A 27,829-nucleotide genomic window follows, 5' to 3' on the forward strand; every position below is an offset into this window, starting at 1 on the left:
TGGTAGGCTATGGACCAAGTGCTGGTAAAAGGGATTGGTATAGATTGATACTTGATGTTTGGATTGGACACAGTGGGTGAAGGGCCTTTTTCTGTGCTGTATGACTCTGTGAGTCTAAGACTCTAAGGCTTTGGTGCATTGCAGGATACGTACCCAAAGGCACCAGTTAGAATTTTATCAATATCAAAAACAAAATATTAGAAATGCTGGAAACCTGAAATTAAAAAAATGGTAAGATTCAGCAAGTCAGGCAGTATCTGTGGAGAGAAAGTGGGTTTACCTTCCATGAGTGGTCAAGGATCTGAAACGGGATCTGAATCTGAATGGTCAAGGATGTCGTCTTCCTTACCGGGTTACCTGCAATATTTTCTGTTTCTATTCCCTCTCAAAATGTCATTTATTAACATTTACCTTTGTGTTTAGTGGCAGGATCTTTAGCCAGTGAGGTCATTGCTACTTAGTTCGTGTGTTTCACGGATATTTCACGAAAGGAGTTTCATTCGTCTGAGAAGCGACGTCAACAGCGACTTCAGCGTCGAGAAGTTGAAACTTCAAGGGGTTTATGATTTTGCCTTGATTGTAATCGCCGTATGGAAGGCGAGGTTTGTCACCATTGGTTTGCTGTCAGACGAACCTGGGGAAGCGAATGCAAGTGTTTGAGTCATTGAGCCATCCGGTGGCTCTGTGGGACGTGCGGACTTTCGCTGCGCGGGTACATCACATCGGCGCTGGCCACCACTGACTGCCCTCTGTCACCGTTAGAACGCGATGGAGCAGCTCTACACGCACGGTATCCGAGTGGCTGAGCTTCTGCAGCAAACTCTCGGTGGCTTTGAGAAGAGTTTGCTCTTTATGAGTTGGATCGGTGACCCCAGGGCCTCTTTTTTCATCTACTTCCCTGTAACGTACTTTCTCAACAGAAAGATCGGGATTTCAGTCTTGTGGATCACTGTACTTACTGAATGGTTAAACTTAGTATTTAAATGGTAAGTTCCTCTTTATTGGGTCCTTTTCTTTCTCCCAATGCATCCATGACCTCTGCCGTTTCTCACTCTCAAGGCACGATAAGGAAGGCAATTGAATCATTGACCCTCCTATTGATGCTGTAACCCATATGTTCTTACTTAGATGAGAATATGGCTTTTAAGTACGCAGTAAATGATAGTTTTTAGTGCTGAGACAATTTGCTGCATTTCTGTAAGTGCTGTTCATCAGGCGAGATAAGTCGGTGCCTTGTCTAACGCTGGCTGGTTTGGGTGAATGTTAAAAATGCCAACTCACTATTGGAATGTTGAGAAGAGGGAACTTTTCTTCCTCAACAGCTTTATTGCTTTTGCAAAATGGCTGCCACATTGGCCTTCATAAATATTTTTAATATTATGTAAAGCACCACATACTTTAAAAAAATAATCACGTATAATAAAATATAACATTTTTTAGTTGAGCTGACAAGCTGAAGGGTCAAAGTTGAAAGGAAGAGATTGGGTAAGTCAAGTTTTAATGTCTTAAAATTATTAGCCTAGAAGTTAAAGTGAAGAACAACCAATGTTTGTAACTATAGTTCCTCTTGTGTAAGGCGTTAGCTCAAAGGAGAGCTGTCAACTTTAGGAGGATGTATCCTTGGAAATTCAGAAGCATTACCTCCTCTCTTCAAAGCTCTTGTCCTACTAGCCACACAAACTATATATTAGAGCATGGCCATACAAGTTAAGTCGGGTGTATATTCTGTTCTCTATCCAGGTAGAATAATTTGCCCAGTAAGAGTAACATTCCTAGAGTTGAAAGTTTCAGATGTAATTATGTTTCATCTTCAAATATTTCCATTGTATGTTTGAGATTCTTGTGTTTACCATGATGGTTGGGATGGGTATAAAAAAAACATTAGGTTTTGCCCGAGGTTTACTTTTCTACCTGAGGACAGCTTAAGGAGTATCATCACAAAGCCTCCCCTTCTCATTGCCGGTTGTGAACAGAAGTTACTTTATTATTAGTAGAATGGTATGGTGGCATAGCAGCGATCGTTGCTTCCTCACAGCTCCAGATTCAATCCAGATCTCAGATGCAGTCTGTATGGAGTTTGCACATTATCCCTGTGACTGTGTGGGTTTACACTGGGTGTTCTGGTTTTCTCCTGTATCCCAAATATGTGCTGATGAGTTAACTAGCTACTGTGGAAATAAGTGGCAAAAGAACCAAAAGGGAATTGGTGGGATGAAAAAGTGGCAAGGTAACAGACAAATAAGGAGCAGAAATGGAACTGATGGGATAGCTTTGATGGCAGCTAGCCAGGACCTTATGGGCTGAATGGTCTCCTGTGTCATAATCAGTAATCTTTCTCATTGTAGAACACTGTAGGGATGTGGAATATTCAGGCAAAATTAGACACTGAGTATCCATTTCAACATTAATTTAGAAAATGAATTAAATTAAAATACGATAACTTCCCCTATCCCTCCTCCCCATGGACCATCATTTTTAAAATATTTTTTAAGCTTATTTAATGTTGAAAGCATTCCTGTAAAGATGAAAGTAGAGCCTGCTGTTTGAAAACTAAACTACATAGTTCCAAAAGCTCCCAAATTTGATTACTGGACGGCACTGTCTCAGAAGTGTAGCTCGGGGGATGTGGGGTGTTGGACATTGAATGTAGTTGGATTCAACAGTGCTTCACTAGGGAGAAACAAAATATTGTCAAGGCTTTCTGATTATGATTGCTCCTGGCATAGTGTTTATAAGCTTAGCCCACCATAAATCACTTGCAGAAGAGCAGAGAGTTAAACTGGAATGTTTTGAACAATAAATTTAAAGATAACTGAAAATGTTGTCACCAAATAAATGATCTTTGGTAAAAAGATCATATCCTGAAATGTAAATATAAATATCTATCAAGTGGACTTAACTTTTGTTCTCCCTTTTGATGATTATTTCCTCATTTTATCTTTGACCGTGTTATCTCCTTGCTGTAGATTAGCTCTTTAATCTTTTCTCAGTTGATATCCGTCCATGTGAAACTTAATGATGACCATTCAGAGGATATTTTAATGGGAGAGTTCATTGCACTTGAGCTATATTTGCCTAGAAATTCAATAACATAAGACAAATTTTTTTTCAGCATTGTGCAATTGGAAATGAGATTTTTTTTCTGCGGTGAAATGCAATAGCAACATTTTTGGATCCATTTGAAAATTCAGCTGAATATGACCCTTGCACCGAGGAAGGGGATACAGGGAATGCCATTCTTCTTTTTCCTTTTGGACTATTGTGGGAATATTTGGACCAAGTTGTCCCTGAAATGACCATTGTTGATTATTTCTTGGAAAACTGGGTCTTCCCTGTGCGAGGTTAGATTGTTAACCCTGTCCCTTGCTTATCTTTCATCTTGAGATTAACCCCTGTGTCTCCCTCAATCCTGATACGACACCACCTCCACCCCCATCAACCCCAATTTCCATTCTAACCCAGCAATCCCCGAGGCCCAGGCACATACTGAGGCCTAGGCCCTGACCTTACAATCTGCCAGTCCCACTATCAACTGGCCTTGTGGTCTGATAAGGCCTCCGATGAAGGCGTCGATCGGCAACAATTCCCCACCCGTATCACTTACCTCATTTTTGGCCTCAATCCCAAGGCACAGACTCCTGATCCTTCCTTCACCACATTCCACACCCCTGACCACCGCAGCACAGGATTCTTTTGCTTCTCCAATGCTCACCAACATACAAATCTACCAACATACAACTTAGGAGCAGGAAATGGCCACTCAATCCCTTTGGCCTGCTCTGCCATTTAATAAAACCATGGTTGTAACCTCATCTCTGCTTTCCAGTGAACCTGCAGTGCTTTCAACTCCTTGCTTATCAAGAATCTACCATGTTCTGCCTTAAAAAATATTGAAAGGCTCTGCTTCAAGTGCACTCTAACACCCCTCTGAAAGAAAAACAAAATGGCCTCATCTGTGTCTTAAATGTGTAACTGCTTATTTTTAAACAATGCCCACTAGTTCTGGATTCTCTTACAAGAGGAGCATCCTCTCCACATTCACCCTGTCAAGATCTCTCAGGATTTTATATGTTTCAATCGATTCCCCTCTCACTCTCCTAAATCCCAGCAGATACAAGGATTCCCTGTCCAACCATTCCTCACAAGACAACCTTCCAGCACTTCACTATTGATCAAGAGTAGTCTGATGGGACAGTGATTGGCCAATTGGACTTGTCCTGGCTTTGAGTTTGAAACATACAGTGGTATGTACTAACTAGTGGAAAATTACCCATGTTGTAACTGTATCGGAGCAGCTTTGCTGATAAGATGGATGCTCTGGACTGCATGCCACCAGAATCATAGAACATAGAACAGTACAGCACAAGAACAGGCCTTTTGGCCTACGATATCTGTGCCAACCATGATGCCAATGTAAACTAATCCCATCTGCCTGCACATGGTATATATCCCTCCATTCCCTGTCTGTTTTTGTGCCTGTCTAAATGCCTCTTAAATGTTACTATCTTATCTGTTTCCACCACTTTCCCTGGCAGTGCGTTTCAGGCACCTACCATTCTCTGTGTGTAAAAAAAACTTGCCTCCCAAATCTCCCTTTAAACTTCCCCCTCTCATCTTAAATCTATGTCCTCTAGTATTTTTATTTCCATCCTGGAGAAAAAGACTCAATCTTCCCAACTTTTATACTCATGCCCCAATCGATGAAGGCAAGTATGCCATCCACCTTTATCACCCTATCTACTTGTGTTCCCACTTTCAGGGAGCTATGGACTTGCACCCCAAGATCCTTCTATACATCAATGTGCCCAAGGGTCTAGCCGTTTACTGTATACTTTCCTCTTACATTTGACCTCCCAAAGTGCAACACTTCCGACTTGTCCAGATTAAATCCACTTGCCATTTCTCCACCCATATTTCCAACTGATCTATATCTTGCTGTATCCTTTGACAAAGTTCCTCACTATCCATTACGCCACCAATTTTTGTGTCATCTACAAACTTACTAATATCAGCTTATCTATATTTTCATCCAAGTAATTTATACATATCACAAACAACAGAGGTCCCAGCTCTGATCCTTGTGGAACACCACTGGTCACAGACCTCCAGTCAGAATAACACCCCATCCACCACTATGCACTATCTTTGATGGCCAAGCCGATTTTGAATCCAATCTATCGAGTCTCCATGGATCCCATGTGACCTAACCAGAATCAGGATTTTGTAGAACCCCATGACCTATGCTATATCCAACTCATTTAACATTCTTTTTGAAATCACATCACTTGTTCATTCTTTGTTCCTCCATTAGGGGACTTCTTTTCACCAACTGAGTCCTTCATATAATTTAATTATTTTCTTTGGTTCCTTGGTGCCTTAAAGTTTATTGATCTCAGCTTTAAATCTACTCAAAGGTTGAGAATTCACAACTCTTTGAGGTAGAAATTTGCAAAGACTTGCAATCTGATGAAAGAAGTTTCTTCTCTCGGTCTTGAAAACTGGCTGAAATGAACCATCCTTCAATGTGAAATTAAAACAAAAATCAATTTTGCAGATCACATCTGAGTGTTTCTTACTTTCTTAATAGGTTGCTGTTTGGTGAGCGTCCATTTTGGTGGATTCATGAATCGGGGGTCTATAGTGAGCACCAGATGCCAAAGTTAAAGCAATTTTTCTGCTCCTGTGAAACTGGTCCAGGTTTGTTCCAATGGAGTGCAATATGACTTCTAAGTGTACATTGGTTTGCTGTTTATTTTCTGTCAGTTCAATCACAAATTAATAGCTTAAGTTTATATAGAGGAATTAAGTTTAAGTTCTTTATTAAAATGATTTTTTTAAATGTTTCAATACAGATTTCTCTACTGTTAGGGATTGTTTTAAATGTCACACATTGACCCGAATCTTATTCCCATGAGAAAATGGTTGCAGTAAATTCATTGATTTAAGAACACATTTTGTTGAATTATTGAATTCTGAACTGACTTGAATCTGCCAGTTTCAATATATTTTTATTAATTAGCAATTTAGAATTGAAAATCAGCCAATCTTTATTACACAGTGGTCATTTTTAATGAGTCCAGTTGTTCACTGTTCAGTTCGCTGCTATTCCTGGTAATTCTGTCCCTCAATTAGTAGAACGTTATTATTGGTTTGCATTTCAGAGGTATTTTTCCATCCAATAGAAATAAGCTGTGATGTCTAGAAGAATGATGAATAATGGAATGCTCAGGAAAGCAAGGTTATAGAGGTTCATGTCAGAACCCATTGTAAGGTTATTTTCATAGCAGTCACCTATTCATTCTCCTTTTAAAATGGCATTTCAACATAATGGGGATGAGGCCTGATATCATGCCTTCAGACTCAGAATTACTCAGTTTGGTTGCAAGAACTGTAGCTGATTTGTATTTTATGCAGTGATCATTTCTAGACACAACCTGGTACTTAATGGAAGCAGCTCCTTGAGTGCCTTGTCCTCCACTATCTTCAGACTTGCCTGTCCTTCAATCCCAAACCTCATTGTCAGTAGAGTAAATGCATTTTTATTTGCTATGCATGAAAAACTTAAATTTTCCCAGATCTATTCAATTTGATCTTGTCTGTTGGTCTGGACTCAGAAATCCATAGCACTTTCTATTTTCTTTCTCTCTTTCCTTATCCTGAGGTCCAGTCTCCTGAAATTATATCTCCTTTCCCTTCTTCTCTTTGGATACTCTGCCATGTTTCAACCTTTCTGCACTCCTTGACCTTGCTTTCCTTTCACTAACCTAGGCTTATCTCCCTCAGAGAAGCTTGCATCTTTTCCCTGCATGCCTGCTAACATCTTTCAAGGTTCCTTTTGAGGTATTAGTCTTTGCATCTATGCAAGGAGCAACTGGAGCTGCGCATACTGCTCTCTCCCCAAATATCCCATCTAGCAAACCCCCTGGAAGCTACTATTGCCGGATCCTTCCCAGTGCTGACATGGACTCTGCCAACAGTCAGTTATCGCTACCTTCCTTTCTTCCTTTTGAATATTTCCTTCCTTGTGAAATAAGACTCTTGTCTTCCCTGACCTAATTGTAGATGATTGAAGAGATGGCAAAGGGCTAATGACATGTTTTTCACTAATGCAACTTCCTTCCCTAACTATGCTTTTCATGGCTCCTCTCACCCACACTGCTTCAGTGACAATGTGGCTTTTCATCAAATAATATTTTTCCCTGTTCTTTTGGCATGTTTTCTTCTCTGACTATCCAATCTTGTTTCATTCCTCTCAACTGTTTTTTAATATCCTTATACTCTACCACATGCTCCAGTACCACACTGTGTTTTTCCACAAGGTTTCGTCACTGCTTTTCTCGCTCCGTTTCTGTTCCACTTCATTTTATTCTCAATATCTCCAGGCACTCTCTCCTCTGAGTTTGCTGCCTTCCTTTAGTTCATACAGCTCCTTCCCTTCCCCACATAAACTCCTTCCTCTGTATTTACCATCTCACATAGCCTCACTGCTGTGCCAATCACAGAAATAATCATTTCAAATTTCTTCTGTGCACCAACCTCCATCGCATCCCCTTTCTCCTTCCTAAACTCACTTGTTTCTGGGTCCACCCCAGAAAATAAACTCCTGTAGGTCACTTACTACAATGTTTCGAATTCCCAACAGTCTCTACTTTTCATAACATTTCTGCAGGACAGATCTGTTCATTTCCACTATTGTTCCCCTTATCCCCATTAAAACTAATGGCCTTTCACCCTAATTGCTGCATCTCTGTTCCCAATTCAGAGACTGAAGACCTGAACATCATTGGCACACAGACGGTCTATTCATTCAATACCTAAATCTGAATGGACCAATTAATCCACGTTTGAACCCTAATCTGCTCAATAAATACTGCTTGCTATTCCTAGGTCATCCTTCAGATATAAAGATAACCCGTTGCTGTCTTCTCCATTACAAGCCATATGTTAAACCCCTCTCCCCATCACTTTCATTCTCATCTCCAAACTTCCTAAGATTGTGTCCTGCCACAGGGCTGTGAACTGACATCTTTCCTTCCTATTTCTCAACATGGCCTTTCCAAATTTATCTCGTTCATTAGGTCCACCTCTTGCTCCCTCAACCTTATTCCCACCAAACGAGGATGTAACTTTCCTTCTTGGCTTGGAACCAAACTTACATTGTTCCCTTTTCTGGGTTCTGTCCCCCACCTTACAAATCTGCCATCTTCACCCTCAAAAGCACATCCTTACAAACTATTATGCCGTCTCCTAGCAACCTTTTATCTCCAAAATTGGAATGTAGAACAGTTCAGCACAGGAACAGGCCCTTCAGCCCATGATGACTGTGCTGACCATGATGCCAAATTAAACTAATCCCATCTGCCTTCACGTGGTCCACATCCCTCTATTCCCTGCCTGATCACGTGCCTGTCTAAGTGCCTTTTAAATGTCATTATCGTATGTGGCAGTGCATTCTCAGCATCTATTACTCTCTGTGTAAAACAAAACTTGGCTTGCACTTCTTTAAACTTTTCTCCTCTCACTTTAAAGCTGTACCTCTAGTATTTGTGATTTCCACTGTGGGGGAAAAAATCTTGAAATTGTTCTCTTCTCAAATGTATCACCATCTTCCCTACAGTTTTTAGTTATCTGCCTCAATATCTTCTTGTGTGACACCAGTGAACATTCCTGGAAAATTTTTTTGGAAGTTTTCACTGTGTTGAAGTCCCTATGTAAATACAAGTTGTTATCGATCATTGAACAATGTCTCACTGATATTGTAGTTCCACAAATTGTTTACCCCATCCATTGGTTCTGACTTTGACCAAGATCTTCCATTCAGCTCAAGGACTCAATCCACAATCCCGGTATTGTAAATGCAGTTGTTTATTGTGGAGTAATATAGGTATAACTGGTTATTAATGGATAAGACAACTCAGAATTTTCAACCTCTACTAATGACATACCACAGAAGGCTAGAACTAACAAGTGACATACAGATTTTATTATAATTCCTCCCAGAATGCATTCATTAGATTTCTTTTTATTTTTAATTAAATGTAGCAGTGAATTATTTTCGAGACATGTGTTCAAAGCTGTAGTACTGTTATGATTAACACTATATTCTCACATATTCAAATATTTTCATGATTTAAGACTGAGATCCTGTGAAGTTTCTTAGTATGAATGTCTTGGTTACATACCTAGCACTGCACTACAGGCACAGCTCAGATTCAGTTCTTGGAATCATTGTTGCATCAAATCTGTGACTTGCAACTTGGGAAATAAAGTACTGGTTCTCCTGCAATGTTTGTTATGCTTCAGGCAGTCCTTCGGGCCATGCGATGATCACAGGTGCAGCTTGGTGGGTTATGATGACCAGTCTTTCTACATCCATTTACAATCGCACTAGAAGGTTTGTGCTGCTTTCACTGTTTAAATATAGAAGTAATAATTTTACAACACTAAAACACAGATTGCATAACTCACCCCCATTGCTGACAGTTATCTCCTTTTCTGAAGGACCTGAGTGCTGTTTGCTTATTGTTTCATTGGGCCCTGGTGATTTATTGTTTTTCAGTCAAATTAATTTCTCCAATACAGGGGCTCCCCAAGTTACTAATGGCCTGACCTGTGGAAATCCAACTTTCCTCAAATTCTCCTGTATATTTTTAAAACATTTTCAAGCTAGTAATAATAATAGTAAAATTTTTCATTGTATTCACTAGTAACTGGATGCTGTATATATTCCATTACTTTAATAATAGATAGTACTAGGGTGATTATTCAACCAAATGAAAGAATTATACCAAGTGTATGTAGAGCAATACCAGATGGGTTACTATAGAAAATGGACAATTCTGACTTAGGAAGAAATCAGCTTACAGACGGTTCTCAAGAACGGAACCTAGGGACTGCTGTACCAATTTTCAGTAATATTAATTTCTTTGAGCTCCTCATTTACACTGGACCTGAAGTCCTCCTCCATTTCTGGAAGGAAGACAAATAAAACTGCAGATGCTGGTATCTGAAACAAAAACAGAAATGCTGGAAGGACTCAGTCAGTCAAGCAGCATCTGTGGAAAGAGAAACTAGTCAATGACCCTTCCTCAAAACTCCTCAGAAGTCCCAGTTTTTGGTACTGTCTCTGTAAGGTTTTTTTTAATGTCCCTTTCCATGAAGATTCTTGTTTAATTTCTTTATTACTTCCTTATTCTCCAACTTAATACCTTCTATCTCAGTCAGTAGGGACTACATTAACTTTGCCAATCTTATCTTTTACATAGCTCTCATTTTCCACTTTTCCTTTCCTCATCAATGCTTTGACACACCTCTCCCAACCCTCAGGCCAATCTTTATTGGCAACATTATCAGCCTTTTGCTGTGATCTAATGTTATTTTTAGCTTACCTTGATAACTGCTTTTCCCATTTTTTTTTGCCTTAGTTATAAATTATGTATCAATTCTTTAAAAGTCAACCATTGCTTGTTTGCTATCGTAACTTTTGATGTTGTTTCCCAAATATACTGTAGCCAATTTGTGCCTCGTACCTTTGATCTTTGCCTTATTCAGATTTAAGGCTCTGATTTTCAGTTGAACTAAATCATTTTTAAACTTGATGTAAAATTCAATTATATTATAATTACTGTTCACTACCGGATGAATCATTTCTCAGTATACAGTACTAGGTCACAATAGCCCGTTTTCTGCCCTTGCTGTCTCCTAACTCCACCCAAACTAATTTTCAAAGCTAATATGCTTCCTTTCTGTTGCCTTTATCCCATTCTTTAATAATAGGGTTACTTGATTTCCTTTTCTATTTTGACTTTCTCTTCTGAAAGTTAAGTATCCTGGAATATTTAATTCCCAACCTTTGCCATCTTGCAATCATATCTGTGTAAGGACTGTTGGATCATACACACTTATTTCTGTTTGTGCCATTCGTTCAACTACCTTGTTAGAAATGGTATATGCAGTCAGGTGAAGTGCCTTCGGTTTTGACTTTTACCACTCTCCCCTGCTCTGACTCGGGTTGGAGGAATACTCTTATGTTGATATGCATATTCCTTCCCAATAATAGTGGTTTTCATTAGCCATTTTGCTACCAATGCTGCTGCTTTGTCCTTCCCATTAACTTTCTAACATTCCCGTCATCAAAACTCTCTCACCAACTATATAGCTTAAAGGCATATTTACAACCCTACTTGTGGATTCACTGGGACACTGGTCCTTGCCCTATTGAAGATAAATCCATCCCAATGGAAAAGCTCCCTCTTTCCCAGTACTGATGCCAGTGCCCCATGAATTGAAACCCATTTTTCCAACCTTAAGTTTGAACCACACGTTCAATTTCCTTATCTTACTTGCCCTTTGCTAGCTTCATGTGGCTCAGGTAGTAATTATTACCTTTATAGTTCAGCTTGTTAAATTGGATCCTAACTGCTCATATCCTAGCAGAACCTGCTTTGCCCTATCATTGTCATTGGTTCCCATTTAGACCACAACAATTAAATCTTTCCCTGCCTATAAAATTCTTCTCCAACCCTGAGGAGAGGTCCTTAACCTTGGCACTAGGCTGACAACACAGCCTTTGGGACTTACACTCACACCTGTAGGGAATATTATCTACTCCCCTAACTATGCCGTCCTTATTACCACTATAACACTCTTCACTCTCCCAACCTGAATGTCCCATGCATAATTGTGCTGTGGTCAATTTACTTATCCACCTTGCCGTGTCTACTCTCACGCGCCCAGGCTGCGAGAACCCCATACCTGTTCGACAAGTGCAAGGGTTAAGGCTCTTGCAACGTTATCTTCTAGATCCCCTTATCTACCTCACTCAAAGTCCAACTCTCCTGAGTCATTTGACTGACCACTTCCATCGGACTACATCTAAGCAGGGTGACTGCTTCCTGGAAGCTTCCCACTCCCTGTGGCAGTGTTTAAATCTCAGACTCTAGCTCATCAACCCTGAGCTAAAGTCCCTTGTATATATGATGCACTAACACACTGAGGCTGCTGGTGACACTACATCGATTTCTGATCAGAACTCCAAGCCATCCATTGTCTCTTTTATAGGAACCACTTTTAACTTTTCATTGTTAGTGAAATCCTGAAATTGACCCGCTCCCTACTGATGTCCTCAGGCCACTCTTTTTAGACTTGATTTTGATATTGGGTGCCTAAAGTGGGAGTATCCTTTCTTGACACCACTTAATTCATCAAAACTAAAATTTCTGTAAGTTTCAACAAGTTAAAATGTGCTAATGATAATGTTTTTTTATCTACTTTAAGCTCACTGGCAAAGAACATTCCCGTGGTACTGTACGTAGTTCTGCTGCTAGCAATTGGCATCTCCAGAATATTTATTTTGGCTCATTTTCCTCATCAAGTCCTTTCTGGAATAATTACAGGTTAGAGCTTTAATTACAATGGGTGAATACAAGAGTCTGTATCTGGAAAAAAACTGTATTGATATTTGTCTTTAATTTTTTTGATGTGAAAGCCCCTCCCCATCACTCTCAAGGTATGCATTGTACTGTCCTTGTGGTGGCAAACCAGCAAGCCTCAGAGCGCTGCCAGTGCTGACCGGAATCAGCTGCAGAAGAGTAATTAAAATCAACACCTCTACCAGTGCCAATCCTAAATGCAAAGACATTGTCATGTCATCACCAGGCACTGCCAGGTTACTAGCAGAAACTCTGTAACCGCATATGCAACAGAACATTTTAGAATTTTAATTCTTAATTCAAATAGACACAAGCTAACAATGTAGCTGCATCAAATATTTCAAAGATTGCAAAAGATGTTTAGTATCGATATTGTGATTACGTACAGAACTTAATACCTGATCCAAGGAATGCTGGACTACTTTTAGAAGATGTAGATCCTTTGTAGGACTGTACACAGTTTGTAAGTATGTCTTGCATCTCCTATGAAAGGGAATGAAGTGTCAGTACATTTTCCATTGTAAAGTAAAAACTACAACATTCAGAATTTGGAGAGCACAAATGGCCTGGATTTTGCAGTCAGTGGCAGAGCTTGTAACTGATCTGAAGGAAGACTGCAAATGGAGAGCTAGCGACCTCTTTTCCATTCTTCCCCTTTTCCAACATTAGTTGTTGTCATGGATCAGTTTGATGGATCCATGGCAACCAGGGCAGCCAGTCATATCAAAAAATTATTACGAGGAAGGAAAACTTTAAGCCATATCATCTTGAAGCATTTCGTAGAGTGCAAAATAAAGATTAGGGCATCAGATAAGTTTAAGGTGGAAATGAAAATATAATCAACTTTTAAAAATATATTTATTATTGAAAAATCTGTTATATTTTGAGCTAATTACAATCGACATGTTATTTTAGGATCGAATCATTTGCTGAGCAATAATCATGGCATAATGCAGCATTTGAAAACTCAACAAACCTCATGGTTTGTTCAGTCTTAGCTGTACAAGTTTTTTTTGCAATGAATATTGTTTGTAAATATATGAAACATTCATCATCCCAACAAATTTCTCCTTATTCCGGGGTAGAAGACAACAGCCTGCACAGGAGAACTGAATCACTGACAGCTATTTCAGGATTTCACTGATTGAAATCCTAAAGTTGCTGTTGGTCTCACGGTGTAATGAAGTCATTGCTGATGGTTTTCCAAAATCTGGGCCATAGTAAAATGTGCATGCTTAATGTCCGAAGATACATAAGCAGTGCAGTGGAGTCTCTAGGCTTTCTTACTGTTATCTCCACTCTGGCTGTTATCTCTCCATGAGGTCTTAAATTTCCAACCAGGTGTTATATTTATTAGTTAGAATGTAATTCTCTCTAAGCCTTGAATTTAAAAGCCCCAGCAAGGGATAATGGTTGTGAAAGCCCCAGAAACATTTAGACATTGAAATTTTAATATCGAATTAGTAAAATATGTACTGTCACATTTTTAAATGCAAAGTTGGCACAGTGAAGCAATTTGTAAGGAAGGATGGAATATAGATCTTCAGTTGGAGCTTGCCATGGGGCAGGTTGTAAAAGGGATTGTTCTTAATCAAGAATGGTGCGGAAGTAAGGAACTATATTGGTTCTGTTCCTTTACACCAGGAATGTGGGTTTAAGTCTACTCTAGACTGAGGGGATGCATGTTATCACCTATTTGATGCCTTAGAGCAATGCACAAAAGGGGAATTCAGTTCCTTCCAAAAAAATTTTTTTTTTAGAAAAAAGTGAACTAATTTGCAATCGTAGCACAAATATTAATGTACTTTTTATCTTTTGAATTTGTTTTGGTAAATCTACACAACTTTGTTTTTATGTGCTGAGTCTCTGTATTTAGAGTTTGGTTTTATTACTGCCCCTTCTTCTTTAGCCAACTCAGCAGGTAGCAGGAAATAAAGGCAAGACTCTGCTGATGTGTTTACTTCATTCTTAAATAATGTACTGCTAACCCATTGAGTCATCGGGGAAGGAGAGATTGGGTCCCATTTCCCTTCACAACCCTTCCTGATTTTTCTCAGCCAATGAGCATGTGCAGCTTAGATAAAGTGACCACGTGCTTCAATATCCATGTGAAACTGGATGTATCTGAGGCCAATCCATGGTTACCTTCATTGTCATGTTTTTCTGAGGTGTGGTACAACACTTTAGTCATGCTACTAACTTCCCCAGTTGAAATAGTCAGAACACATATCTGACTATGTCACATGTCTGAACTGATAGAGTTGTAGTAACAGATTTTTAACATGCCCTTGTGATTTCACTGTGTGACTTACTATTTAAAGATTATCTGAATGTAAAAGCTTAGGAGAAGGTAAATATTCTGTGAGCATTGATGTAAATAATCATTAATAATTCAATTTGGATTTTAGGTGCTGTACTTGGTTTTCTGCTAAGTCAACATATACCTGAGAATATGAAATTCATTCAATATGTTGTGACCTCAATCCTACTGCTGCTCAGTGCTGTGTGCATGTACTGGGGATTGCAATACATTGGTGTCAATGTTTCCTGGTAAGTACAGCATTTGTCACACATTACCTTCCTGGCAGTAATTGCTTGTTGTGTGAAGTTTCATTTTTGTAAAATTCCTGTGTGTTTTAAGTGGCAAACATCTTTTAGAGAAAGTAAGTACTGTAAACAATTTGGAAAGGAAAAACTTAGATTTTAGGGAGAAGAAAACTCTGTACTCAACTTCTACCCAATGATTCCAGTCAGTAGGTGGAGGGATACACATAGAATCATTGGAGAGTTACAGCATAAAAACAGGCCCTTCAGCTCACTGATCCATGATGACCATCAAACACCCATTTTTACACTGATCCCCTAACGCAACTTATTCTCCCCACATTCCTATTAAGTTTTCACCCACCACCCCAAGATTCTACCATCTGCACACCAGGGGCAATTTACAGTGGTCAATTAACCTACCAACCCATGCACTCTTGGGATGTGGGAGAAAGCCAGAGCACCCAGAGAAAAACATGCATGTTGATGCACACAAACTCCACACAGACAGCAAAGGAGATCAGGATTGAACTCGGGTCGCTGGATCTGTGAAGCAGCACTTCTACTAACTGCACCACTGCTCTGCTCTTGTGAAGGAAGTAAAGTGCACACTCTTGTTAAGAAATAGAAACCAGCTCCTAAATTACGAGTTGGTTAAAAGAAGATTGGGATATAGTTTAGCTGTAGGTACCTTTGTCCCCAAATACCATACAATATGGTGCTCAGGGAAACCTAAAGGAAACCCATCTAGAGAATCATCCCCAATTAGTAGATAAACATGCAATATAGCAGCAGCCCTGCATTTCACTTGGCTTGCAAACTTGGTTCTGTGGAAGCCAATGGATATGAATTTTGGAAGTGGAGGAGAATGCACAGCTGCTAATACATAGTGAGTTCAGCTTTCCTAATGTGGAGATGAATTTCCGGACTATGTTATATATAAGGAAAGCAATACTACAAACGTGGGATTTTTTTGCTCTCCTGGTGACTTGCAGGTTTATTAACTTGGCTGCAGGACCAATTGCTATAATTAATCTTGTTCTGAAGTTAATTAAAGGATGATTATTTCATCGTAGATTGCCAGCAGCAGGAAATGAATGATTTCCATTTCTTTTCAATGCTTCTTTTAAGAGAAGTGCGACCAGAGAGCGGAGAGTGCCGGAAATTAACGAGGAGCGATTTTTTTTTTTCTTTCTAGTGTTCGGGATAGCGGTGAGTGACTGCGCAGGCGCGTGACGTCACTTGGAAGCGCGCGGGCGATTTAAAAGTCGGAGGGTTACCTTCAGTTTTTCTTTCCAGCGACCAGAGAGTGGAGAGTGCCGGAAATGAAAGAGGAGCGATTTCTTTTTTCTTTCTAGCATTCGGGATAGCGGCGAGTGACTGCGCAGGCGCGTGATGTCACTTGGAAGCGCGTGGGCGATTTAAATAGCAGACCAACATATCTAGCGGGCAGCGTCGGAGCGGGCAGCTGAGTGAGAGGGACCAGAGTGGGTTAGGCTTTGGCTCAACGGGCTTCGGCGAGAGTGGGAAAGAGGCGAGACTAATAGAGAGGGGGTAAGTTATTAGTTTATTTGTTGAACTCAGTGGTATTCAGCAAGATGCATCTAGGGTTGGTCTTATGTTTGGAGTGTCAGATGTGGGGACCCTGGGAGACTACCAGACTCCCCGATAACTACATCTGCACAAAGTGCACCGAGATGCGGCTCCTCAAGGAACGGATTGAGGGTCTGGAGCTGCAGCTCGATGACCTTCGGTTGGTCAGGGAGAGCGAGCAGGAAATAGACAGGAGTTATAAAGAGTTTGTAGACAGCACCTCTGTGGCAGTCCCCCTCAAAAACCGATATCTCATTTTAGATTCAGTTGGAGAGGATGACCTGATAGAGGAAGACGTCAGCAACCGGGACCTTGGCACTGGTACTGTGGTCCAGCGGAGGAAGCGAAATGCAGTGGTTATTGGGGATTCTATAGTAAGGGGTACGGATAGCAGATTCTGCGATAGCGACAATGAGTCTCGGATGGTGTGTTCCCTCCCTGGTGCCAGGGTACGGGATATCACGGACCGGGTCCAGAATATTCTGAGGAGAGAGGGTGAGCAGCCAGAAGTCTTGGTACATGTAGGTACCAATGACATAGGTAGAAAAAGAGAAGAGGTCCTGAAGGAGGAATACAAGGCATTGGGGAGAAGGTTGAGAAGTAGGACCTCAAGGGTAGTAATCTCAGGATTACTACCTGTGCCACGTGTCAATGATAGGAAGAATAGAAAGCTCTGGCAGATGAATGCGTGGCTGAGTGACTGGTGCAGGGGGCAGGGCTTCAGATTTTTGGATAATTGGGACCTTTTTTGGGGGAGGCATGACCTATTCGCTAAGGATGGGTTGCACCTAAACTCCAAAGGTTCCAATATCTTGGTGGGAATGTTTAATTTAGTTGTAGGGGAGGGTTTAAACTGATCTGGCAGGGGGATGGAAACCAGGATGTTAGGCTACAAAATGCTAAGGTAAAGGAGGAAGTTTATAGAAACAAGTCCAATGAGGATGGCAAGAAGGACAGGCAGGTGAGAAGTCAGGATAATTTGCTGAATAATAGAAGTACAACAAGTCAGTATGTTAGGATACAGAATGTTAGGATAGGGGATGAGGTATATAGGAACATGTCTAAGGTAGTATGTAGTGAAGATGGTAAGAAGGATAGACAGGTGGAAAGCCAGGATAATCTACTGAACAATAGAAGTACAACAAAATTAATAGCAGATACCAGACTAAACGTACTATATTTAAATGCACATAGCATTAGGAATAAAGTAGATGACCTAGTGGCACAACTACAGGTTAATAAATACGACATTGTGGCAATCACCGAGTCATGGCTTTATGATGGATGTGATTGGGAACTGAATGTCCAGGGGTACACAGTGTATAGGAAGGATAGGTGGGTAGGCAGAGGGGGAGGTGTGGCCATGATGGTTAGTAGTGATATAAAATCAATAGAAAGGAAGGATATTGGGTCAGAGGAGGTGGAATCCTTGTGGGTGGAGCTAAGAAATAACAAGGGTAAAAGGACAATGGTAGCAGTCATATATAGGCCCCCTAATAGCAGTCAGCAAGTGGACGATAAGTTGCAGTTTGAGATAGAAAAAGCATGCCAGAGTGATTATGTGAAGATAATTATGGGGGATTTTAACATGAAGGTGGACTGGGAAATCCAGAATGGCGGTAGTACTCAGGAGAGGGAGTTTGTGGAATGTCTAAGGGACGTTTTTCTAGAGCAACTTGTTGAAGGGCCCACCAGGGGATCGGCTGTTTTGGATTGGGTGCTGTGTAATAAACTGGAGGTGATTAGGGAACTAAAGGTAAAGGAACCACTGGGAAGCAGTGATCACAATATGATTGAGTTCAGTTTCAAGTTTGAGAAGGAGAAACTGATAACTGGTGTATCGATATTTCAATGGAACAAAGGAAATTACAATGGTATGAGAGAGGAGTTGGCCCAAATTGATTAGAAGAGTAAGCTGGCTGGAGGGACGGCAGAGGAGAAATGGAAGGAATTTCTACAGGAAATAAGGAAATTGCAGGATAGATATATTCCAAGGAAAAAGGTTTTGAATGGAAAAAAGGCACAAATGTGGATAATGAGAGAGGTGAAGGCTAAAATAAAAGCAAAAGGGGCGGCGTACAAAGAAGCAAAAATTAGTGGGAAAACAGAAGACTGGGAAGCTTTTAAAAACCTGCAGAGAGAAACTAAGAAGGTCAGTAGGAAAGAAAAGATGAATTATGAAAGGAAGTTGGCGGATAACATTCGAAAGGATACTAAGAGTTTTTTTAAATGCATAAGGTGTAAAAGAGAGACACAGGTTGATATAGGACCAATTGATAACGGTGCAGGAGCTATTATAATGGACGATAGAGAGATGGCAGAGGAATTGAATGAATATTTTGCATCGGTCTTCACCGTGGAGGACATCAGCAATGTGTCAGTTAGTCAGGGGTCTCACGAAATGGAATTGAGTTCAGTTAAGATTAATAGGGAGAAGGTGCTAGGAAAACTAAATGGGCTAAAGACTGATAAGTCTCCCGGACTGGATGAGGTGCATCCCTGGGTTCTGAAGGAGGTGGCTTTAGAGATAGCGGAGGCATTGGCGACAATTTCCCAGAAATCGATAGATTCCAGCGTGGTTCTGGAGGGTCGCAAATGTAGTTCCGTTGTATAAGAAAGGTGGGAGGCAGCATAAAGGAAATTACAGACCTATTAGTCTGACGTCAGTGGTGGGAAAGTTATTGGAATCTATCCTCAAAGATGGGGTTACGGAATACCTAGAGGCGCAAGGCAAGATAGGTCCTAGCCAACGTGGTTTTGTGAAGGGAAGATCCTGCCTGACCAACCTATTGGAGTTTTTTGAAGAAATCATAGGTAAGGTGGATAAGGGAGAGGAGGTAGATGTTGTGTATTTAGACTTTCAAAAGGCCTTTGATAAGGTGCCTCACAAGAGACTGATTAATAAGATGAGAGGTCATGGAATTACGGGTAGGATAACAGAATGGGTGGAGCATTGGCTGGTTGACAGGAAGCAAAGAGTGGAAATAAAAGGATCTCATTCTGGTTGGTTACCAGTTACTAGTGGTGTGCCGCAGGGGTCGGTGTTGGGACCGCTCCTTTTTACCTTGTACATTAACGATTTGGATGATGGAATAAATGGTTTTGTGGCTAAGTTTGAGGATGACACCAAGATAGGGGGAGGAGTAGGGAGTATTGAAGAGACAGGAAGGTTGCAGAGGGACCTAGACAGTTTAGGAGAATGGGCAAGGAAATGGCAGATGAGATTCAATGTAGAGAAATGTGCAGTTGTACACTTTGGAAGCAGAAATAAGCGGGCAGATTATTATCTAGGAGGAGAGAAAATGCAAAGCACAGAAGTACAAAGGGACTTGGGGGTACTCGTGCAGGATACCTTAAAGGTTAACCACCAGGTCGGATCGGTGGTAAAGAAAGCGAATGCTATGTTGGCATTCATTTCAAGAGGTATAGTGTATAAAAGTAAGGAAGTGTTGATGAGGCTCTACGGGGCACTAGTGAGGCCTCATTTGGAATATTGTGCGCAGTTTTGGGCCCCACATCTTAGGAAGGATGTGTTGACGTTGGAGAGGGTTCAGAGGAGATTTACGAGGATGATTCCAGGAATGAAAGGGCTTACGTATGAGGAGCGTTTGTCGGCTCTTGGACTGTACTCACTGGAGTACAGAAGAATGAGAGGGGACCTCATAGCAACATTTAAAATATTGATAGGAAAGGACAGAGTAAATGTGGCTAGGCTGTTTCCCTTGGTGGGTGAGTCCAGGACCAGAGGGCACAATCTTAGAATTAGAGGGTAAAGTTTCAAAACAGAGATGAGGGAAAATTTCTTTAGCCAGAGTGTGGTGAATTTGTGGAACTCCTTGCCACGTACAGCAGTGGAGGCCAGATCAGTGGGGGCGTTCAAGGAGGAGATAGATAGATACCTAAATAGTCAGGATATCAAGGGATATGGGGATAAGGCCGGAAATTGGGATTAGAATAGTTTTTTTTCCCCCATTCCCCATTTCTCAATTCTATTTCCCTTTCTTTGGAGCAGACTCGATGGGCCAAATGGCCTGCTTCTGCTCCCATGTCTTGTGATCTTGTGAAGACCTTTGGCATCAGCAACCAAGTGAAACCACTGAAGCATGGTGGTCTTTAATGTTTTCCACAGATAGTTCTTGCTTGTTGTGTATAAATTTCTTTTTGGTAACTTCAACATAAAAATGGACTTTTCACTTCTCCAGCATTTTCTGCATTTGAATTGAGACCTCTAGAATTTACTATTTTTTTCCCTAGACAAGAATTGCAATTTCTGATTTTTTTTTCCCTTGGCTTATACATAATGCAGTAGTCTGAATATTGGCTAAATGTATTGACAACATGGCTGGTCAGAAATTGCATCCATTATTTAGCATCAGAGAAAGTGAGAAGGACAAAAGAAATAGAAGACACTCACAAAAAAGGGGAGGAAAGACAAAGTTACAAATCAAGATTGAAACAAAAATGAAGCAAAAATGTGAAAGGCTTCAATCCACCAGAGCTGCTATTGCACAGATACTCCAGACATAGGCAGTGGCGTTCTCTGTATGTCTGGATATGATTTCCAGGGTTTTTGTCCATGGCTGCCTGGTTTCCCCACCTCCTCCTCCACCCCCACCCCCTGCTTCAGTGAGGTCCTCTTTCAGTAATATATTAATCCATCTCCATCCACCTCAGCCCAGTAATGACTGTGCACCCCAAATACCAAAACTCACAATCCTTGTCAGATGCCCACTATTCACTGATCTACCACCCATCCCAACCCTCTCTCCACTGAAAATCCTGACCTCCATAAGCCCCCAAAAACCAACACCACTCCCCACTGCTCATCATCCACTCCAAAAACTGATTTCCTCTTATCCCCACCTCACCACAATCTCCAGCAGCTGACTCTGAACTTAATTCCACTGGCCCAGTTCCTTTACCACTCACAACCTCCCAGCTTTCTGATCCCAATCCTTTCCCCACTTCTCCCCAAGCCTATCTTCACCACGGCAAGGCTTTTGATGAGCTTCCGCACAGTAGGCTTATACAGAAGGTTAAGTCGTAAGTGATTGGAGGTGTGCTGGAAAACTGGATCCATAATTGGCTTGGTGATAGGGGGTAGAGGGTAATGATATGGATGAGAATATAGGTGGTATGATTAGTAAATTTGCAGATGACATGAAAATTGTCGGAGCCATAGGTTGTGAAGAAGGTTGCCTAAGGATACTGCAGGACATAGGTCATCTGGAAAGTCAGGTGGAGCAGTGGCAGATAGAGTTTAATCCAGACAAGTATAAGGTAATGCACACTGCAAAGTCAAATTCTGGTGGGATGTATAGAGTAAATGGCAGGGAACATAGGAACATTGATGTACAGAGAGACCTTGGAGTGCAGGTCCATAGCTCCCTAAAACTGATGACACTGGTGAATAGGGTACTGAAAAAGTCATTTGGTATGATTGCCTTCATAGGCTGAGGCATTGAGTATAAGAGTTGGGATGTCATATTGCAGCTGTATAGAACATTAGTTAGACCACACCAGGAGTATTGTGTACAGTTCTTGTCACCACACTACAGGAAGGATGTGGATTCAGTAGAAGAGAGTGCAGAAGAGATTCACTAGGATATTGCCTGGAATGGAGGGCTGTAAGGAAAGATAAGGTTGGTTTATTCTCACTGAAATGTAGGAGGCTGAAGAGTGACCTTATGGAGGTTGATATCTAGTCAGGTGTTTGAGGAGAGAAGGCTGGCAGTTGGGGACCTATTTGGGACCTTTGAAATGTGGATGGAGTTCAGAGCTTGAGAGGGGAAGGAATCTGGAGATCTGAGAAGGAGCTGCTGGACTTCCGTGCCTGGTGGTTGGCCAACATTGGAGCCTGGTGGATGCTCTCTGGATAACAAATAGATCAGGTGTGTTTAAGAAAAACATTAAAGGTGTCCTACCTGAGTTGAGTTCTTGGAGCTCAGCTGTGAATGCTGTGGGAGGCCGCCTTTAAATTGACAGGCACACATCAGAACAACATGCCCTAATACCTCTGACAAAGGAGCATTGCATGGGAAATAACATCTTCATACATGCAACTAACGCAAACAATACATCAAGATGCATGGAACTACCTGATCAAATTTCTGAAGTGACGTGATTCAATGTGGTTGCAATCACATTTCACTCTGGAAGTTAGTGGTTTTAAGATGCATACTGCTGAACCAAAGAGCACACCAGAAATTTGTAACTGAAAACTCTGTCACAAAACACAGAAGAGGAAAAAAACAGTTTTGTGGGTTGAAAGTGCGTACAAAATGCATTGCACTGTGAGTTGAGAGCATGACTAATTTAAAATATCTCACCTTGATGCTGTTTCATAATGTAATGGCATCAATCTTTTAATCAGTACAGTCAGAGCAATTTCAGTTAATTATTTTCATGCCAGACTGGCATAGGTAGGAGCTCGTTAGTTTCAGATGGACAATATAATTTCAGAATGGATCTGAAACAGACCTTGTAATCAACAGGTGAAATGAACCTGGAAGATTTAATGAATGGTTTTGTAACTACAATAGAAGTGTTTATTTAATTTTCAGTTGGGCAGGCTTTCAGAATTTTTTAAAAAAAATTTATTGCATATAAACTGTTGAAATGTATTCAACCAGTAAAGGAATTTAGGATTTGATGAACTACTGCAGACACCCAACAACACTTCTTGTTTAATTTTTTGTGCAGCAGGTCGAGTAATTGCTCAATAAACTTTATTTTCATGTTGCCAGGGGATGAATTGAAGCCAGACTATTTAATTGATTAAATAATAACAGGCTACAAGTCAGCAGTCCTTGCAGAAATTTCTCTTCCAAGAAATTCTTCACTGCTATTTTGATTCAAGGAATTACACTTTATCCAAAAAGTGGCAAGAATGAGACAGGAACAGGGAAGTAGCATCCCACACATGTTAACTCAAAATTCTTTCCATTTTGCTCATAAAAATATTCAGAAAATCTGTTGATTTTCTACAAGCACCAAGTACTTTTCTAGGTCCATAGGTTTCAGTAATTGTTAAATAAAATGAATGCCATTGAATAATCTAGTTTGGTTACCATTGATTACTGACATTACTAATTATTAGTTGTGGAATATCCCTCAATTTACAATGAAAACATCATTATTTACCTATTAGGCTTATCTTAAAACAACACAGCAGGCTATTTCAGTCCATCAGGTCCATGCTGGCTGGCAACCCTGTTAGTCTGTTCCCACTCTCCTTGTTTTCCTGTAACCCTACAACTTGCTCTCTTTCACACAAGCCCATCAATGTACATTTTATTATTTTTGCCATCAACCTACAGTCCAGGGTAATTTACAGTGGCCTTTAATCTTTTCATTGTGGGAGGAAACTAGAGCACCCAGAGCAAACCCACACGGGCATTCTGAGAGCATGTGAATTTCACACTGTCAGTACCTGAATTCAGGATTCAACCTGGCTCCCTGGAGTGTGAAGCAGCAGGACTGAGTGCCACTGTGACATCCATGTGCCTACAACCTCACACAATGAGTTCTTTATTTAGGTTGGGATTAATACCAGCTACTTTTCTCCACAGTAAGGAAGACTTCAAAAGAAAAATTACTCCACTCCTTAGATTTTCAAGGGAGAGTTTGCCTTTGAGTTTGAAGTATTTTCGATTCCTTTCTTTTGTTGCAGACACTGAATCTACTACACCCAGCAAGCATATGCCCCGTGATTTTGTTGCCTACATTATTTTGTCGTTAAAGAATCAGCATCTATTATCTTTGCCAAGCAGGAAGAAAAAGTCTATTTTCTTCCTGTGATGAAAATCTTCTCTTTTAACAGTTGATATGGTCAATGTTTTGAAGCTAAGAAAGTTCTCTGGAGTGTGCACAGTGCCCTCACACAGAAATGTTTACAGAGCACGGTTTTGCAAAGCAATTAGAAATTGTTATCGTATGGTTTAATGCCAATCTGATCAGAGCTTTGAGGCAGGGAGAAGTAACGGTTAGTCTGATGTTCTTTTTCACAAATACACAAAATTGCATTGTTGCAGAGCCAATATTTAAAGTCAGCATGTCAACCCTTCAGGCTTTTCCCACAGTCTGCAGGAATTAATTTCCTGAACATTGCTCTAAGCAACCTGGTAGAAAAGCAGTAACTGGATTTTAAAAAGTGTTTTTTTCCCTTTCTTTTGAACATGTTTGTTTATTAGAGGTGGGAGGAGTGGCTATTGATTGGCTGAAGCAGTTGAATGATGAAAACTCCAATAAAAAATTTTCCTTGGCTTTGGTTACAAATTAAAGCACATATGAATTTACTATGTTGAAAGGCACAGGCTCTTTTGAAACCAATTCACTCTTGGATGTTCTAGGACAATCTTGCTTGCTACCAAGTGGTGTGCCAAGCCTGAATGGATCCGACTGGACACCATACCATTTTCCTCACTAAGCAGGGATGCAGGAGCAATCCTCGGACTTGGCATTGGACTCTCCTCACCATTATATGCCAGAACACTGGGATGGAAGATGACATGGAAGATGAAAGCAGTCTCCATTGTTCTTTCTGAGTTCATCATTGAGATAATGGATCAAGTTCCACTGCCAAAATACTCCACTATCCTGTTTTATGTTCTGTTTTACCTGAAGAATGCATTTGTTCCCATTTTGGTGACTGCCATTATCCCCTGGCTGGTCCATTCCATTTTTCTAATTAAACCGGCTCAGAAACAACAGTAACACCAAAGAAAAGCATTTTAAAATGGTTTTACCTTCTGATGCACTATTAATTCTAATGTACACCTCCCAAGACCTCCTTAGTATTGAGTGCTAATCGGAATCAAAGGCAGTGAAACTGTTGGTCCTTACATTGACCTACACTGTTTAGGGCCGTGCAATGCAGATGTTTCTAACTTACAGCTGTCCTTCCAATAGCTCTAAGTTTCCATTTAATCATTCAGAGTAAATGACCAGAGAGGCAACTACCAATTACTTCCCATCATGTATGATGTGTCAACTTAGTTAGCTGAAATATAGGTCATTCTTGAAGTCTTTACATTGTTCAAATGCATTGTTGACCTTCCCCTCCTGCTAATCATTTCCTCCCTCCCTGCTCTTCTGCCCACATTCCTGGCTGTTTCTCCTGGTCCCACTATAACTTGATCTCTCTTTAAAAAGTCAGAGTTGTATATCATTGGAAACAGGCCCTTCAACCCAACTCATCCACACTGACCACAGTGTCCATCTGAGATTTGTCCTATTTGCATGTGCTTGGCCCATATCCCTCTAAATCTTTTCTATCAGTGTACCTGTCCAAATGCCTTTTAAACATGGGAATTGTGCCTACATCTACAGCTTCCTCTAGCAGCCCATTCCATATACTCACCATCCTCTGTGTTTAAAAAGTTGCCCCTTGGGTTCCTTTTAAATCTTCTCCCTCTCACGTTAAATCTATGTCCTCTAGTTTTGGACTCAACTACCCTGAGAAAAAGATTGTGACCATCCACCTTATCTACGCCCCTCAGATTTTATACACCTCCATAAGGTCATCCCCCCAGCCTCCTACACTCCAGGGACTAAAGTTCTATCCAGCCTCTCCTTATAACTCAAGCCCTCCAGTCCTGGCAACATCCCCATGAATCTTTTCTGCATCCTTTACATTGAGGCTACTGTATAAAGTTTTCCATTATCTTAATAGCCGAGGCAATCATTAGTTTACATTTAAAATAAAAATGTTAATGCTAATTAAACCCACACTAGCCGTTTGTCATACCATTGTCAATTTATTCCTAGTCTTCCAGGTTCTGTTCATATTTTCATTTTTGTTAGGCATAAGATGATTGTGGAGTCGGAACAGAAATAGATGAGGAGCAGCAATGAGCTACTTAGCTCCTCAAGCATACTCCACCATTCAATAACATCATGCTGATCTGATTGTAAACTTAGCACTGCATTCCAATCTACCAATGGTAACCTTTTACTCCCTTGCTTATCAAGTATCCAACGAACACTGCACTGATTATTTAAAGGCCTTGCTTCCAGTGCCGTTCAAGGATGAGAGTTCCAAAGATCCACAAACCTCAGAGAAGAAAAATCACTCGTGTCTTAAAATGGATAACACTTTATTTTTAAGGAGTGATCCTAGTTCTAGATTCTCCCTTGAGGAAACATTGTCTCCATTTCCACCCTGTCAAGTTCCCTCAGCACCTTATTTGTTTCAATCAGGTCCCCTCTCACTCTTCCGAATTCCAGTTAATACAAACCTAGCTTGTCCAATCTTACCTCATAAGACAACCTGCCCATTCCAGTTATTATTCTAGTAAACCTTGTCTGAACTGCTTCCAAAGCATTAACATCCATCCTTAAATAAGTTTGTTCAATGTATTATTGATGCGATCATGCCAGTCCTCCCTATGTTTGTATGCATTTCCCTTAGCAATAATCAGTAATGTTATTTCCAAATTATTTTTGCTGTATCTGCCTATCATTCTTTTGTGGATCATGCCCTATGATACTCACGTCCCTCTGCATCTACAATCTCTCATTGTTTAGATAAATGTCTCTTTTTATTTTCCCTGTCAAAATTTCACATTTGCCCACATTATAATCCATTTGCCAGATTTTTGCACACTTAACTTGTCTATATCCTTGTGTCCCCTTCACAACTTATTTTCCTACCTACCTTTATATCATACCTTAAACTCCAGGACGAATCCCAGTGGCACACCACTTGCTAGCTCTTGGAATACATCCACCAGTATCGACAGAACGTGTTACTCTTCAAAGAACCCTAATAAATTGGTCAAAAATGATTCCCCATTCACAGAAGCATGTAGATTTTACCTGATGACCTTGAAATTTTCTAAGTACCCGGCTATAAAGTCTTTTGTAAGAGTTTCTAACATTTTCCCAATGACAGATATTAAACTGACTGGCCTATAACGTCCTGTTTTCTATCTCCCTTTCTGAATTAGATTTAAGTTACATGTGCTAGTTTCCAATCTGTAGTTCAGTCATGTTGAATTGAATGGTTGAATTTGCTTGGAAGGTTAAATATTGGTGATCACAGTATTTTTGTGCTAGTACTGTATCAAAATCTACTCTTATGTTTTATAAGGGTTTTTCCCAATTACTGATATGTTCTATTTTATTTATTTTAGGTGATATTAATGGACTATATAGATTAATATTTTTGTCTGCTTGTAATTTACTTTAATTCTACTTGCAAAACAAATTGTTGCAGGAAATTAAAAACAACTTGAAAGGAAAAGGATTACATTCATTTT

The 27,829-nt window shown here is 40.4% G+C and overlaps 1 protein-coding gene across 1 annotated transcript; it reads left to right on the forward strand.

Annotated features, from left to right (window-relative positions):
* Positions 1–625: 625 nt before the first annotated feature.
* g6pc3 (glucose-6-phosphatase catalytic subunit 3) lies at positions 626–27,829 on the forward strand. The gene is made up of 6 exons (XM_052038602.1): positions 626–986; positions 5,588–5,697; positions 9,304–9,394; positions 12,277–12,395; positions 14,840–14,981; positions 24,920–27,829. Exons 1-6 carry the CDS (start codon positions 769–771, stop codon positions 25,281–25,283), a joined length of 1,044 nt encoding a protein of 347 aa, XP_051894562.1. The 5' UTR covers positions 626–768; the 3' UTR covers positions 25,284–27,829.

Source organism: Pristis pectinata, chromosome 25 (genome assembly GCF_009764475.1).
Source record: "Pristis pectinata isolate sPriPec2 chromosome 25, sPriPec2.1.pri, whole genome shotgun sequence".
In the NCBI taxonomy this organism is placed as follows: Eukaryota; Metazoa; Chordata; class Chondrichthyes; order Rhinopristiformes; family Pristidae; genus Pristis; species Pristis pectinata.

Excerpts from the sequence above, each read along its gene's own strand:
- g6pc3 (XM_052038602.1), top strand. The coding sequence starts at position 769 with ATGGAGCAGCTCTACACGCACGGTATCCGAGTGGCTGAGCTTCTGCAG. Across the intron at positions 987-5,587 it reads TTAAACTTAGTATTTAAATG|GTTGCTGTTTGGTGAGCGTC; the intron begins GTAAGTTCCTCT and ends CTTTCTTAATAG. Across the intron at positions 12,396-14,839 it reads CCTTTCTGGAATAATTACAG|GTGCTGTACTTGGTTTTCTG; the intron begins GTTAGAGCTTTA and ends TTTGGATTTTAG.